At 41.3% G+C, this 16,867-nt stretch overlaps 1 protein-coding gene across 4 annotated transcripts in view; it reads right to left on the bottom strand.

Annotated features, from left to right (window-relative positions):
* Window positions 1-16,867, bottom strand: part of dnah5 (dynein, axonemal, heavy chain 5) — a 78,011-nt gene that overhangs the window by 48,049 nt on the left and 13,095 nt on the right. For 3 of the 4 annotated variants that reach the window (XM_035414104.1, XM_035414133.1, XM_035414123.1), the window contains exons 2-25: window positions 16,620-16,754; window positions 15,764-15,848; window positions 15,178-15,314; window positions 14,580-14,798; window positions 12,076-12,213; window positions 11,809-11,985; window positions 11,441-11,554; window positions 11,115-11,222; window positions 10,913-11,035; window positions 9,778-9,993; window positions 8,704-8,730; window positions 7,968-8,075; window positions 7,779-7,864; window positions 7,244-7,565; window positions 6,136-6,342; window positions 5,161-5,332; window positions 4,697-4,842; window positions 4,340-4,511; window positions 3,203-3,451; window positions 2,637-2,833; window positions 2,225-2,315; window positions 1,581-1,723; window positions 1,103-1,304; window positions 488-723 (exon numbers count right to left, since the gene is read on the bottom strand). In XM_035414104.1, the coding sequence (XP_035269995.1) occupies window positions 488-723; window positions 1,103-1,304; window positions 1,581-1,723; window positions 2,225-2,315; window positions 2,637-2,833; window positions 3,203-3,451; window positions 4,340-4,511; window positions 4,697-4,842; window positions 5,161-5,332; window positions 6,136-6,342; window positions 7,244-7,565; window positions 7,779-7,864; window positions 7,968-8,075; window positions 8,704-8,730; window positions 9,778-9,993; window positions 10,913-11,035; window positions 11,115-11,222; window positions 11,441-11,554; window positions 11,809-11,985; window positions 12,076-12,213; window positions 14,580-14,798; window positions 15,178-15,314; window positions 15,764-15,848; window positions 16,620-16,754 (3,810 nt within the window). The remainder of the gene's footprint in view (window positions 1-487; window positions 724-1,102; window positions 1,305-1,580; window positions 1,724-2,224; window positions 2,316-2,636; window positions 2,834-3,202; window positions 3,452-4,339; window positions 4,512-4,696; window positions 4,843-5,160; window positions 5,333-6,135; window positions 6,343-7,243; window positions 7,566-7,778; window positions 7,865-7,967; window positions 8,076-8,703; window positions 8,731-9,777; window positions 9,994-10,912; window positions 11,036-11,114; window positions 11,223-11,440; window positions 11,555-11,808; window positions 11,986-12,075; window positions 12,214-14,579; window positions 14,799-15,177; window positions 15,315-15,763; window positions 15,849-16,619; window positions 16,755-16,867) is intronic. The other variant, XM_035414114.1, reaches the window with a different exon arrangement.

The following is a 16,867-nucleotide window of genomic DNA, read 5'->3' on the forward strand; positions in this document are numbered from 1 at the left end:
TCTGTACACTTCAGCTAACTTGCTCTAAAATCTTTGTGAATCATTAGACTTGCATTTTCTCTAGGTTCCTTCATCACAAAACCTCTTGTGGAGTCTCACCTGTATCAGCTGCATTCCTGTTTCTCCTCTATTAGTCATACTCTATTTCTCTCCAGCAGTCTAGCCTTAATCAGACACACTTCTCTCCTGCAACATCTCCTCTATCAGACACACTTCACTTTCAAAAAGGATGTTAATATCCAACACACTTTTTGTTAGAAACTACTTTTGTGTTACATTCAACACATTTTGTGTCAAAGTTACTACTTTTGTGTTACAATTATACAATTTATGTGTTACAAAAGGATAATTTTAACACAGACTGTGTTGAAGGTAACACAAATTGTTGTCCTAGTAGACACGGAGGAGTGTTAAAAAGTAACATTTTAACATTCAAGAACGGTGTCTTCAGCAGTTTTTCCTCTATCAGACACACACACAGTCCCACCTCTATTGGGCCCACTTGGAAATCAATGGTGATCTGCTGCTCCCTGATTTCCTTCAGTGCTGCCATAGCAATGCGGATATCGTCCAGGTCCTTGATCTGACGGTTGAGTTTCTTGCTGGCTTCTTCCACACAGCTAAAAATATGTTCCATCTCTGTCCGGTACTTCCTGTTGCAGTGGTGACCGTAGTCCACCATCCAGCCCTTGGTTTCAGCTGTCAGAGCCATTTTCAGGTCAGCTGTTCACACAAAGGATATGCTTACCACACATTAGCATTGAACAGCAGTCGTCATGTAAAGATACATATGGTTTGAAAACTAGCCACAGAAACCCCTGTTGTAACCATCATTTTGAATTGTCATTATAGTAAGTTCTCAGCAGGGCCAACCCCCCATCAACCATACACATTCTCATAGAAAACCATGGTGAGGTCAGGATTGTCCCTCCCCGTGCATGTACATCAGTCTGTGAGTGACAAAGCTGTGTCTGCATGGGAGTGGGAATGTCTGTAAAGGGTGATTTTGTGTGTAACAGTGTCTGTGTGGGAGAATCGGTAGTGTGTGTGAGTGTGTGTGTGATACAGTCTGTATCATGTATGTGTGACAGTCTGGCAGTACCTGTGTAGAGAGCCAGGGCTCCCACAGTGACAAACTCAGGCTCAGCATTGATCTCCAGCTCCAGGTCTCTGTAGTAGAGGATCTGAGACTCAAATTCAGAGAGAAGGGGGCTGCCCTGACTGAACTCCAGGATCGTGGTATCCCGATCCTTCCTCCAGATGTGGTGATATCGACTGAATCGATCCAGAGCGTTCGTCACATCCTTACCAATGACAGAACAAAGACATTTCAAATTCTGACAGCAAGCATTAAGGACATAAAGCTCAAAAAATCTACATGTCATCATTTCTAAAATAATTTTTACTTCAGTTCTTGAAATCAGGCAGGTAATGGGATATTTGTGTCAACATAATAGACATAAATGATCAAATAAAGATATGCAGGCAGAGGCTCAGTAGAGCAACTATATACTTCAAAGCATCCTCAGTTTGTAGACCTGGTAGAATTCAGTTCAGTTCCCTCCCCACCATCTTGGTACCTTTCTGGAGGAGTTGATAGAGGTACTCAGCACTGACACCAGCTTAACAATCTCCTTGTTCTCTGAAACACTCTTGTAGTAGTTCCTGGACTGGAAGGGTATGGTCTGGTTCACAGAGGCCGAGATGTCTGAAGTACTGCCATCTGAAGGAGACACTGGGTTTGAACTCAGCCTAAGCACTATAGATCGACAGAAGGCCGGCATATATTTTGTATGAGGAAGAAATACATTCATACTTATTATATACATACTTATTTTGGGTTTATCTGGGCAAATTCTGGTGTTAAGAAACTAGCAGTGGTTAAAACGGTCCAGTCCGTCATTTTATTATTTTTAATTGTCGGGAATCTATCCAGAATAATTGCACAGAAAGTCAGATGAGTGGTTGGACCCGCTGGGCTGAGCTTTAATCACTGTGTGGGGCTCCTACAAAGCCTTCCACCAATACTGTTTTCGACAGCCAATACTGTTTTCGAGCCAGCCCTGTGCACAGCACTCACTTTTCCACATGAATCAGCCCAAGCTGTACCCAGCATGAGCCGAATGCAGTTATTAAGGCACTCGGTCGAAAGCTATTGGTCCATCAAAGTGGATTTACTGCAGTTACACTATGTTCTGCGAATGAGTGGTTTTTCTCCCCGTACCAGCCAGGCTCCTGAAGGTCTCCCCTTCTTCTGAGTCGCTGTCTCTGCTGTCCTGCCTCAAAGCAGCCATTCGTCTCTCACACATCTTCCCCTGTTTATAGATAAAACGTTACCCTTTTTAAATTTTGAAACCATAGACTACCTGCTACCCCACGTCAATTCCCAATAAACATATGTACATCAACAATGACTCCCTGAAGCCAGAAAGCATGCATATTTTGCAGGCAGAAAGCTCTTACAGTGCCCATATCTCTCTAAAAGATTATAAGCTCATATTCACATTTTTGTATAGTACAAGCTCATAAGCATGTCTCTCTGCTCGATGCAAGGTAATAATCCCTGTTTCACACACAGTACAAGCTCAGAGCACCCTGCTGCAGCTTCTCTCACGCAGTACGGGCTCATTCCCCACCTTAGAGATCCTCTCCTTACTCCACTGGCCAACTCCTTTGCTGACGCTGACCACACACTCCACCGCCCGGTTCAGAGCCTGTTGGATCTCATCCAGTACCGGCACCATAACGATGTTAGGAATGGACAGCGTGACATTGGCCCGGAAGATGGGCTGTTGTCCACTGCCTTTCTGTCGAGTGGGAGAGTCGCTTTCGGCTGCAGGGTCAAAGGTCAGAGAGTTACTAACCATCAGAGGACAAACTGAATTACACTGACGGGTAGGCAGACACATGAAAGCAGAGTTGAGTAAAGGACCAATGGACATTGATGATGCACATTGATACTGCTCTTCAGTCTGCATTTGTCTCTTAGAGTGCAGGAGGTGCCCTGTAATGCTCCATTTAGGAGGGGATCATATTCAGTCCTTCCATCTTTCTCACAGACAACACTAGTCTAGAACTAATCACTATAAAAGCTGGACACCGCCTAAACTAATCCCAAACAAAATACAAAAAAACATCCAATTCCATCCCAGCACTCATATGCGGCCACAGAGCATCATTCCCATGGAGACGAGCATCTCACCCAGGAAGTGCAGCAGGGAGGAGGCGTGGATGCGCTTGCGCAGGGCCTCCAGGGTGTTGCGCGTCAGACGCAGCAGCGCGTCAACGTTGCGATGGTTGAAATGGGAAAGCAGCTCCTCAGCCTCTTCCTCCATCACCTCCATGAGATCCCTCTTCCTCCTCCTCCTGGTCAGGGGCGAGGGGTTCCCTGTGCTGGCCGCCGTGGTGTTCCGGGATAGCAGTCTGACCTCTGACCTCCCTTCTTCTTCCCCTTGGAAGACATCAGGCAACCAATCAAAAACCGTCATTCAAATTTTATTTTATATTGGCATTTTAATAAACTGTCACAGATTGAATGTCACATAAATAATTCATAATATGTCAAAATGTAGTATTTTATATATAGTATGACATTGTATTAAAATAATGAAATAAACAATTCCCTTTGAGGTCAGAGTACATGCTAAAATAGAAATTTTGGCTGTGGTTTATGTTAAACTTCAATGTACAGTCACATACTCTAAATAATAGGACAGAATATCAACAGGGATATTAAACACTCGTGCAACTGAGCCATATGCATAATTTGGCAAATCTGAATGTTTGCAAAATAGTTCCATGATTATTTATTATTTTTTCGCAATGTGGGGCTGAACATGTCCCATTCCCACCCTAATTTGTAATGTCCAATTATCTGCAACTACAGTCGCTGACTGGAGAGAGTTTAGACATCTGCAGTTTTCCTCAAAAACAAGTGGTGTTGCCAGCCTGCTTCCTTCCAAATGGCAGACTACAGCTATGCTTGAACAGAGTGAAGTCAGAGGAAAGCCACTCATATGCAGCTTTGACCGTGCAAGCCACGCCTGCCCAATCGACCAGCAGGGGTCACCCTAGAGCAATGAAATACAGATCTCTGTCTGAACCCTCCCATGCCCTGTGCAGTGCAATCGCCAATTGCGCATAGCCCTATGGAGCTACCAGCCCCGGGCGGCACTGGCACAGCCTGGATTCAATCCAAAACCATGGGGCTCAGTGTGGTGCTTTAACAGAATGAGCCACCCAGCAGCCCCTTCCATGAGAATGTAGGATGGACTTTGTGTAAGGGCTGATGAAAGGGGCTTTGGAGTATAGCAGGACGTGGTGCTGAGCAGAGCCTCACCATCACTGTGCTCCTGGGTCTCTCCGCTCTCAGCTCTGCTGTGCTCGCGGGCCTTCTGCTCCCCCTCTCTGTGCTGCTCGAAGTCCAGGAGTATATTGATCAGCTCATTGGCTGCTTCCTCTACCAATGAGCTTTTATTGTGTAAACTCTGAGCTGCCTTAATGCAGAGGTCCTGAGAAAAGAGAAACACAAGCAATTTTACCTTCTTACTAGAGCGTGTGGACACTGCTAATGCTTGTGGATCAGACCTATTAATGGCACAAACATTTTGTTGATAGCTTCCCGCATGCTTGAATGTTCATTAGTTGAGAAGCTGCTCTCGGTTGGTAGGCTGCAGTGTATAGCTGCATAGATTACCCTTGTGGTCTGGACAAACTCCTCACAAGTAAAAGGTTCATCTTCAGGAAGCAGGCATAGCGTAGCGCTGCTCATCTCCTGCAGAACGGCATCGATGCGGAACTCCGCCAGGTCATTCACTCTGTCCATCAGCAACTCAAGGTCCGCTGTGACAAGAGTCATCACTGGTTAATAAACGCTAAAAATGTTCACCTGCACATTCAGAATTCTGTACAACATGCAAACCCTTAGGAAAAAAACCAAGCATTTGGCTTGAACATTATTGCTATACTGTATACATGCAGTGCCTTTGATCTATAGTTAGCTTTTTGCTTAATGGTATGGTTCACTTTTTGGGTTTTTTTTTTTAATTGCATGTTTTCAATTGCCAGAAAGTGTTGGTGTACGATGAAGGACATTTCACGTATTTAGAGAAGTTTCCGATCCCTTTGGAGTGGTGTTAATGTGGTTGTTAATCAGCTTACCAAGGGCGGTCATTATACGGTTGATGTACTTTTCTATGTTCAAGGAGGACCAATTGAGGAAAGTCAAGCCTGGTAGGACAGCCTCATCCACTTTGGCCAGATGGGGGGTGGCCAGCTGGAGGAAGGCAGTCTGAATCTTTCCCCGTACTCTGGCGTTCTCTGTGAGGACCAGCTGGCAGTGGAAAAAAGTGTGGTCAGCATCTCCTACTCAGGTTTCACTCATCACCAGTCCCCAACCTCACCAGACTGTACTCATCAGAACATCCCACTCATCACCAAACCCCTTATCACCAGGCCCTATTCACCAACAGACTCATACTCATCCCCAAACCGCCTTCATCAATGCATCCCACACATCACCAGACCACCTCATCACCAGAGGTGCTGTCACTGTTCACTTGCACAAGATACTTGACTGGCTACAGGTATGTAATTGTATACATATTATAAAAATGATAGCTGCCCTAGATAAAAGCACCTACCAAGCCAAACGTCCTCTCTCCCGGCTCACTCACACTAAAACTATTTTTATTTCTGTCTACCGAGAAAAACAAAAATAATAATAAAAGATGTCACTGCATTGCATAGTTAATACTGCATTATATTGCATTTTTAAAGAATACTGTTTGTTTATTGAGTGTTTCATCTCACTGTATCAGGTTTCATTTCACTGTGGGGACACAGGGGACTGGTGCCAGATGATTATGAGGAGATTTATACTCATTCACTTTTCAGTATTCTGAGACAGAACACCCACTGGAGGGAACCGATTCAAAACTTCACTGCTATTTTTTATTTTTTTATTTTTTTATTTTTATCATATCATATCATATCATAGGATACATCATCAAACAGTAATAATATAAAGCATATAGCCTAGATATTCCATAGGTTTAACCCATAAATAAAAGAAAAGAAAAACAGTGTAGTTTCTTCATTGCAATGTCTGATGTGACAAATATAAGTAACGGGCACCTGCAGTTTGTTGTAGTTCCTCTTGAGGGCATCCTGTTTCTGCTGCAGGATAGTAGCAAAGGGTGGGGTCTCTAGCCCCATTCTCGTCATGCAATCTGTCTCCCGAATCTGGGTCAGGATCTGAGGGTCAAAGTTCACAAACAGCTCCCCCGTCTCTGAGGACTTGACCAGCAAAGAGGCCTGCAAGCCTGCTTTGGCCACCTCGATCTGGGGATGACAAGTTTCAGAACATCACCACAGGCTTTCAGGGCAAAACATTTTAACTTCAGATTCCGGACACATTTTCAGTATCCTACAAAAATAGCATTTACATTACTTAATTAAATAATTAAATAAATACTGCTAAAAATACTGCATGAGAGACTAAAGTCTGTCTAAAATATCCTTCAAGCCAACACCTTTATGCATATACATAGTATCATTCTTTATTTTAAGTACTAGCATGGATAAAAAATAGGCTTAAAGCTCATTAAGAATGGTACAGCATGTACTGTATTCTAAATATGGTTATTACTGTAATCCATTGTATTTAATATACATTAAACAGGGCACTGTAAAACATGGTTGATACAATCATATAAAACAAATGTCCTTTATGTTAAACAATTAGTGGTGACAAAGCAACACACACATGTATAATAATGATTGCTTCATGGTTCATGGAAGATACCACCCATGTACACACACGTACATGCACACACTATACACACACACACACACACACACACATGCACATAAATACACACACACAGACACATGCACACACTACACACACACACACACACAGAACTCCAGACATTGAAAAAGTAGCAGATGTTCCAGGGGCGCTGGCAAGTATGTGAATGCAGCTGTTCCTAGCTCCACTGCCAGAAGCCATACATGTTTCTGTGCCCATAAGCCACATTTAGCAGCTTTATTTGCAACCCAAGTGAGCCAAGTGAAGCGGTGAGCATATGTCGCATTTCAGCTGTAAAAAATGTCCCAGTCCAGAGCCAAATGGGTGTGGATTTCAGCGCCTCCATTTGAACCAGCTTTAGATGTAAACAGATACAGGTGCACCCACATCCTCTGTTTGAGTGCCAAAAATGATACGGGTGTGAGCTCCTACCTGTTTGAGCCAGCCACGGTGGTACAGCACCTCATACTCCAGCAGAACAGAGGCCACCCTATTGTAGTTACGGATGATGCGCTTAGCCTCTGGGGTGGACAGAACCCCAGGGTGCTCCTGGAAGAGGTCCATGGGTTGCTGCAGGCGACGGAACAGCTGCCGGGCCCACATGATCCGGCCCGCTACAGGTGGCAGGTCTCGAGCAATAGGTGGATCGCCCTTCTGTTTGGTATAAATCCTGGACACCATCTCAATGTCCCTTCCATAGTTCTGAAGAATTCTCTGGTACTTCTCGTCAATTCCTAGCTCAGGAATGCCAAGTCTAGGAAGGTTAGAGGTGGTTTTAGAAAAGAAAAGTTCATAAAGTTAGCATGGAAAAATGTACATTATTTAAGTGAACATATTAAAATTTCCATATTCAAAATATTCCCCCAAGGTTTCCTTGTACCAAAAAACAAATACTGTATCATATGTTTCTGTTTGCAGTGTGGTTATTAGCTCTTCATTCAGATTCCATATTTGTGCTTTAAAATACCTTTCAAATTTCTTCAGCACACTCAAGGCTCTTTCAGTATTCTGAATTTTATCAAATGTGCTTTCCATAAACGTCTTCAACTGATTCTGGAACCACACAACAAAAGACAGATACAGTGAATACAAACTTTGTTTTTAAATGTTGCTTAATTTTCATTCATCTCTGCTCCAGAAACAGGGAAGGACTTACATGAAGCTCCTTGGTATTTCTACAGAACTCCTCATAATCCTGATCGAAGTCCATTCTTCGTTGGTCAAGGAAACTGTACTGTTTCCTCTTCATAGTTAACACAATGCCCTGAAGCACATACAGAAATAATATCAACTAATTTCTTGTAGGATGTTATATGAAATTCATACCAAGCGCCAGTTTGGAAATAATTATAACTGACAGCAACATCAGCAGCTTCATAAATAAAATGAATAGGCTAATTAATACAGTCTAAGCACAATGTACATTCATGCACTTGATTTAGAGTCGATAGGCACTACTGAAGTTACTGAAAAGGACTTAAACAGCAGCAGGTGTATAAAGTATAAAACAGCAGTACCTGTTCCTCTGAATGGCTTGCCATTAAATATTTATAGCTTTACAAAGTCCCAGAATTACCAACTAATCTTACCAGCTTTTGTTGAATTATTAAACAAGAACAGATCACCACAATGTCCACAATGCTGAACAAATTAAAGATACTCCATCTTTTCCCAGCAGTAATACAAATAATTTCAATAGGACAACCACACAAGTGCAGTAAATTGAACCTGTTTGACATGTAAAGGTTTGCTCAAGCATCTATTATACAACCCAACAATAAATGGCAAAAACCCAGTTAAACACAAAAAGTATAAGTAATGAATCATGCATCTATGAAAGTGAAAAAATAGCAACAACAAAAAAAGGAATTTGACTAAAACTACACAATTACCTCCCATTTTTCCTGCATTTCTGCAGTCTGTCCAGCAGGCACAGAAGAAAGGTCAAACAGTTGCAGTTAATCACAGGGCTAATATATCTTGCTCACTATAACAACTGATACTACTGATGGCATTATCAGGCAGTACATACTATGTCCAAATGAATAAAGTGTTTTGCCTTAATTCCGTCAGTAATCAATATATCCATTTACTGAAACATCTCACTCCAATGGAATCATTCCAGACATTCTGAGATTTACACCAAAGCATAAAAGTAAAATAGTGTACTTTCATAAAGTCATTCCAGTAAACGTAAATATCCAGTAAAATGTATGGACTTTGGAGTCTTGTATGTGTTATTGCCCCCTCAGTAGCCCTGCCTGTTGGGCCATGTGGCACTAGCATAAAACAGCAGTTAGACCACAGGAAATCCTGCAGATGAGTGTGCACATAGATGTGACACTGGATATCAGATATGATACATCAGATAGGATATCTGTATATATTATATATACTAATATTTTCATTATTATTATTGTCACGACAGCACAATAAGTGCTCTACACAGGAGCACAATGAACAAACAATATCAGCTATAACCACTTTCACTTAGCACTGTCACTTCAGCGATGTGTTTCAACCAATTCAGTCTTTATCAGGCACTGGTCATGAATTGCATGTCAGAAATCTTATGACCTCATTAGTAACAGATGGATATTTATGTCCAGATCAATAAACAGCCCGCTTAGTTATTGCATGTTATACGTACAATACCCCGTCAGTCACCCGTCATCAAGATAGATGGTTTCCCATAGGACTAAAAATCGACAACCGTGAATAGAACTTTCATTTCATAACTCTTGAACTTCCAGCTAAATCTCTGGAAAACACCATTCCACGTCCAACAAAATTGCCAAACATAAATAACAATTGTTTGCATTTAAATAATGATGAACTAATTGTGAACCACAGTTGGGCTATAAGGAACAGAGTCTTCCATCAGCACACTGAAAATGACCCCTTGCAGGCATCAGATTTCTCATTTTATCACACTTACACATGAGATGTACATGCCATGAACTCACCTGAAATCTGGTAGCCAGGGTCTCCAAGCCCTCAATCTGGGAGTCCTGCAGGGCTGAGTATGTGCTGATGGTGCTGAACATGCTAAGTATCTTGTTGAGGCGCTTTTCAAAAGTGTCAAACTTCCCAAAGATGTACATCTCACTGAAATCAAACTGTCTCTCCGATGGACTCTGTTCCAGCTTTTGTTTGGTTTTGTGGAAACAGCTCTGGTACTCCTGCCAAGTGAAAAAGTAAAACATGTTGTAGTCACTGCTGCTGACACCTTTTTAATGACTTGAATTACACTCCGCACCTTGATTCAAAATCTGTCTGATTTTTAGAGGCTTGTGTATTCCTCAAAAATAAGAAAGTGAAAATTCCACCCTAAGGTTCAAGACAATTGTGTATTAATTCAAGGCCTCTACCCTAATCAAGCTTTGATGGTCCAACACACAGATTAATTATTACTCTAATCTATTCTGCAATAATATACAATCTGGTTCATGCTGTTATGCTAATATTCTATCCCATGCTTTTAGTCTGTTACTCCAACCAATATTGTGACATCAGTACTGTGAGCAATACTGTGCCTGTAATACTCAAGTCCACAGTGTAGCACTAACACTGTAACCCATGCTGTATTTAAGACTTTCAATTAAAAAACATTTACAAGATACTGCCCCTGATACCCCAAATGTATGCTGAAGGGATTTTTATTAGTTCACAATTCTGGCTACCTATTTATACAATTTGCTGTTCTAATGCAATATGCCCATGGTGGATGGCTCAGCAATACTGAAGATAAATTATGAAAAGCTCTCTCACAAAACACTGCAGTGTCAGCTTAACAGTCAGTTGTTTATGTTATAAGTGGGCCTACATAGAGAAAGACTTTATGGAGTATTTTTTTACAGATGTCTATAAAATTCCTCACAAAGATTCATAATTTTTGAGCTTCATAAAATAGACATTATGAAAACAAACAACTGAGATACACAATAATGCTTTGATCACATTTATAATACACATATATTCAAATGATAAACAAATACATTTTATTTTCTTCTTTGCAAGTAATGCTGTAGATGAATAGTATAGTGTGTTGGTTCAATAGTTCATTATTCATGTATGCTAAGTGAACAGTTTTGTCTGTACCTTGTTCAAGTGGATAGCAGCCTTTAGTTTCTCGGCAACAACATCTTGGGGCTGCTCCCAGATCGTGGCAGTGCCACTGTTAGTGATGTAGGCCTTGCAGGCTGTAATCATTTGATTTGTAACCTGCAGGAAATACAACATCGATATAAGAATGAAATGGACTTGCTCCTAGCTCACTACACATGAACAGGGCTATACTTACTTTCACAAAAAGGGAGGTGATTTTCTCAGAGGTGTTGTAGTAGCGAGAGATGCTGTGAATCATCCTGATGGCATTGATAAGTCCTGGGATTGCCTCCACCATGGAGACCTGGGGTCAGTAACCACATAAAAATCAAACTGACTCAGAATAGGCCATGCACTCTCAGACAGCATAATTATTAATGGCCGCCAGTATTCAGCCATGTACTTGAGAATGACCTTGGTTTCTACATCATGGAGATTAAAGAGCAGAAATTATAATGGCAATAACTGCATCTACTGAAATATATTTTCATGCTTGCATTAGCTCTTTTAGATTTCTCTTACAGGGTCGCTATTGTACAGAGGGTCGCAGAACTTCTCCAGCGTGTACAAGTACTTCACATTGTCCTTGGCTTCATTCGCTGAATCTGTGATCCTGATGTCCAGTTCTCGCCAAGACTGAAGGTTAAAGATGTGATCAGAGAACACAGAAACACAATGCTTTAACAGGTAGGTAAATGATAACAGCAAGCATAGAACTGAAAATGTCATAACGAAGAGCAACGCTATTCTTTTTTTGAAAAAGAACAGCAAAATACAGGCAGCACGTTAAGCAACAAGAACAAGACTAAACCTGAAAGTTTTCCTCTGAATGACTGAAATAAAACTAGGTTTGTGTGTAGCACGTGACTGTGGTGTGCGTTGGGTCTCACCTTTATGAGTTTGGACTTGGCTACCATAAGGACTCCCAGCACTGCTTTCACATCAGGGCTCTTCAGCTGGTCCAGCAAGTAGTTGAAGCGGGACATTCGCTTTTTCCAGTGGTCCAGCTCAGCCCGAGGGCCCAGGTCATCCGCCTCCTTCCTAAGCTGATTGCTCTCTGCCAGTACCTGAGCACACACCCCAGAGCGAGTACTTGTCAATAGAAGGAAACTCTCACTCTCCTGCTGACCTCCATCAAACCTCCCATCACTCCTCACCTGTTCGATCTGCTTGATCCACACTTTCATGCAGGCTTCTATTTTCTCCAGTGCTTCTGTGCTGTTAGCTACAGCAATGTAGTCAGAGGGTCCTTTAAGGGTCTTTAAGTCAAATGTGTCACATTCTTTTAAGGTGACCTGGAAGGCAATCAAAATTGATTGTTCATCACTGTTCATTTTTGTTACTGCAACATTAAAGTGACAACATTTGAAATTTAATGAAGCACCACAGTTTGGTATTCATCCTTACATACTTCAGTATGCACAATTTATATCAAACAATATGATGTCACAATGAATTAAACTGGACTATTTAAAGTAGCCCTATCCCTTCTGCCCCTTAGTGGTATGGGTGGTACAGAATGCCGATAAAACAAATTCCACGATTTATTACAAGGCCACCGCAGAGCAAGGCATATGCCCCCGACCGTATGTTGTGAACCACATAATGTACCACATTGGACTTGACCCCACAAAGGCTGGTTTCTATCGGTGACCGCTCATTTAAGAACCAGCCTGTGTGTGGTCGAGTCCAATTCAACACCAAAAAATCTGCCTGATTGACAAAGGTGTTTTCTGTTAAATGAGCGGAAACCAAATTCAAGATGGCGGTCGTGGCGGCCATATTGAATGAGCGGTGGAGTCACCGATCGAAACCAGCCTTTGCGTGGTCAAGTCCAATTCACCACCAAAAAATCAGCCCGATTGACAAAAAATCAGACAAACACGCCACAAGTTTGCACTCAGCATCTGCAATAGAGTCTTTATTAAGGCAATAAATGACATAAAAACAAAAGAAGCCTCCCTTCCCTGATCGCACATTACACTCTGAACCACATCATAAAACTATTTTTAATACTTTCTACAGTGACGTTGACTGGTTTATCTTTGCATGAAAAAATTGAATGCCCTTTCAGCTTTCACTACAGTGCCTCAGATCACCAAATATATCATTCAGAAAAAAGTCTTAAATGTCCATATATAATGTACTTGCATTCACTTTTGGTATATCCAATACTTGTGCCTTTATGTATTATGATACACTTTTGGTATATCCAATACTTGTGCCTTTATGTACCTTTATGGTACTTTTGTCCATGTAAACGTTTTTGTACTGAAGCAAGTTAGTTCTCAAAACAACTTAGTATTGTGCTGTAAAATATATTTATAATTATGTTGTATCAGAGAAAAAGGTTTTACACTGTGACAAATAATTAAAGAGCTTGAAAAAGTAGATCTGAATAAGAGGCTTTATTTTCAGATTTGGAAAGTGGAGACTCACTTGAAGAGGTACTCCAAACAGAGGGACAGGCCCACTGGTGGGCACGCAAGTGAAAAAACAAATTTAGTGTTCTCCTTATTATTTATTTTTCCACATCAATTTTCTGTACGCTACTCCTCCTACAGCTTTTAAGCAAGACCTACCAAGTTTGCCAAGTAGCTTCACCTAGCTGCTTGTGCTGTGTGTGTGTCAATTGCCCAAATATTTTTTGAGGCATTTCAGATTTTATATCAGAAAATGTACCATTGATTAACACTGAAGGAACATTCTGAATCTGAACAACACATTTGCAGCCGACATCACAATTGCCTGCTGCAGCTGCCACAGATACAGACGTCTCTCTCTTTCTGAGAGATTCTAACAGAATAAATCTCTAGCAAGGTCAGTAATGTTAGCAGCATCAACACAAGTTCGATCCAAACTAATATTAGCTTTCAGTTATAATTTAAAATTAATTTGGGACAAATTCTTGCAGAATTTCACTGCTTTTAGTTATCTGCACATTTTTTTCCAGTGGTAGGAAACATGGGGATGAACTGTGTATAATAATTTTGCCACTAGCTGATGTGGAGTTTGTGGAATATGTAGTAGAGTTGCATTTTTACATGAATTATGGTATGCACGTAATGTCTAACATTTTTCCTAAGCTTTGAAACTTAGGCTTGCTGGTACACTTGGACCCTTCAAATAATCAATAATATCATAAGTCATGTGTCTGCTGTGTGTTGCCTAACAGTCTTTATTTAAGAGTAGAGCAAACCTGATGGAAATTGCCTTTCTAAGTGCTCAGGCTCAGGGTTAAAAATCAATTCCAACATTACAGCTACAATACATGTCTTGTATTTATGTTATGATTATCATCATGTACCTCCTTGTCTTTTAGAATGCATTTTTGTTGTAAAATGTGTTGTGTTTATTATGCAAGCTGTGATGCACAACAAAAGTCAGCTGACAATAAATATCAGATTATCTATCCATCTATCTGTAATTCTGGTTTCCTGACAGTTTTTCTGTTCTTGATGTGTTCCCAGAGCATTTACATGCTTCCATCACATTGCCTCGGATCTTCCTTTGTAAACATGATACGTCATGGTAATTTTCCAGTGGTTTCATGATTTCATTACCCTTTCATTCATTCAACTGTGAGGTGTGTCCCTCTGCATAGACCTCAAATATCAGAGACAGGTGTTTTAATGATCAGCCTGGGGAATAACTGGGTCACCTTCTCCATAAGGCTCTCCTGAGCCCCTCCAAGCACAGCCACAAAGCTCTCCAGGGAGCTGAGAAAATCCTGCCTGACCGCAAGGGCCTGGGGGTTGGCCAGCTCCCCCCAGCCATGGTGCATCTTCTTCAGAGTGGGGATGAAGATCTCGGACAGCAGCTGCTCCACACTTTTCAACAGACCCACTTCCGTGGTGTCCAGCATGTTAAAGTTCACATCCTGCACAGGGCCCATGGACAACCACAATCAGTGAAAGTTTGTTATTTTGTATTAAAAATATTTTTAATATTATAAAGTAGTGACTATTTATTTATAGTTCTTATTTTTCTTGTAAATTAGGATGTTATTTTCTTATATTCTGAAATATGACATTAAATATCTTTTTAATACTTTCTATGGATTTGGCTCAATAATATTAATACTAGAAAAAACGAATATACTGAGTCACTGAGTCGTGAGATAGCCATGAATGATGATCGTAAATATAATTTCATGATACTTTATCATTCTCCTGACAAGCTAAAATTGTGTGGGGACCCAGGATCTGTGTATCGCTGCAGTAAAATAAAGCAGCAAAGAAGGCTGGGTCGAGACTCACCCTGTGTACATTCTCAGAGGTGATGGCTTTGGAGTTGTTGGCTCTCGTGAAAAACACACACACTCCATTCAGAGCCACGTCTCGGCCCTCTGTCACAAACACTTTGGGTTTCTTATTCCGGCTGAGGGAGGCAGCCGCTGTCAGGGTCAGGACGCAGTAAACCCAGTTATAATCTTTAATGTTTAACCATAATCAAGACATCTGCATCTGTTCAACCAACAGATGCAGACATTCTGCATATCTGTATTTGGCAACATGAGGGGTTGTCGATGAGGGGTTCGGTGCTATGTGCTGTTGGACTGTCGGCCGTATCTGTTCATCTTGGACTACATACATCTTTCAATGTGCTGAGAAATGCATCAAAACGTTCTTTTATGTGTGCAACAAATTACCATCACTGGCCATCTTCGGTAAGAAGTTACATCTGTATACAAAGCATTATCTCTGCATTTCTACAGATGGTATTGAGGTTTAGATTCTACAGGCCTAAGTACTACATCTCAAAATAGATTTCCGGCCCATAGTTTGTATTAGTGATTTAATTTCACAGGAACTCCTCCCCCAGTAATGGAGGCGGTTCTCTTACCTGCTTCTGTTGGCTCCACCTCTTGGTAGTAGAACATGATATGGGAAAGTCCCCCGGCAGCAAAGAAGTGTTCCATTCGATCAATCTGAGAGAGAGGCCACAGAAAGAGTCATAACAGTGTCATCTTTCGGTTTAATTATTTTTACTTTCCCTCAAATCTGATCATTTAATCAAAATATCAAGAAAAGCCAGGGGCTGTGAGCTGGCATATTGAGCCCATGAGCTACAGTAAATCCCTGTGCATGGCAGTCTGGAACTGAATCCTGACCAAACGAATTGCTTCAATAATTAATGCTATTGAAAACACAGATGAAGTTCCTTCATCTGACTTCACTGACTAGCTGTAGGTCTATCAGCTAGGCAATCAAATATAACCTCTTTCCAAAGAAAATACATACCACAGCAGATTCTAGAAAGAATTATCTATATAATTACAATTCTATATGAAAGAATTAGGTTTCTATGAATTTTCACCTTTTGTAATATCAATGCATTCCAATTTGGAATGCCCAAGTACCACTCATGCTGCACTCTCCTCTAAAGCAGGAGCAAAGCATCTGATGTTGCCTACAGTATGGCCGAAGCACCCACTAGAACAGGATGGGTCATCCAGCACACAATTGCTAATCTGCAGAATTAATGAGGAAAGCTTACAGCTTTCAGTTGAGCTAAAATTTGTGTTCAAGAATGAGGAAATTAGGGGAATAAAGAAATGAAAAATTCTCCTGCAGACAGCTGCTTTAGTAGACGCTTATCTTTTCCATGAGCTGCCTTGTGCTCAGGTGGGCTTAATGTACCCAGGGAAGAATGTATAGCACTCTAACATGGAACTGAAATGGGTGGAGTGTGGCATCACCTGTGTGCCTTCCAGAATGGCATCCTCTACATCAGCCTTCTCCAGGTCCAGGCAGGATGCCACGATGCTGAGGACATAGTCATGTCTGCCATCCAGCTGGGCACGTTTGGCCTCCCGCTCTTCCTTCAATTTTTGCTATAAAAGTCAATAGGATGTCATGGTCAGACACATGTTTCTCCAGAGAGAGAGAGAGAGAGAGAGAGACAGAGAGAGAGAGAGAGACAGAGAGAGGAGAGAGAGAGAGAGAG

This window comes from Anguilla anguilla, chromosome 1 (assembly GCF_013347855.1).
Source record: "Anguilla anguilla isolate fAngAng1 chromosome 1, fAngAng1.pri, whole genome shotgun sequence".
Classification (NCBI taxonomy): Eukaryota; Metazoa; Chordata; class Actinopteri; order Anguilliformes; family Anguillidae; genus Anguilla; species Anguilla anguilla.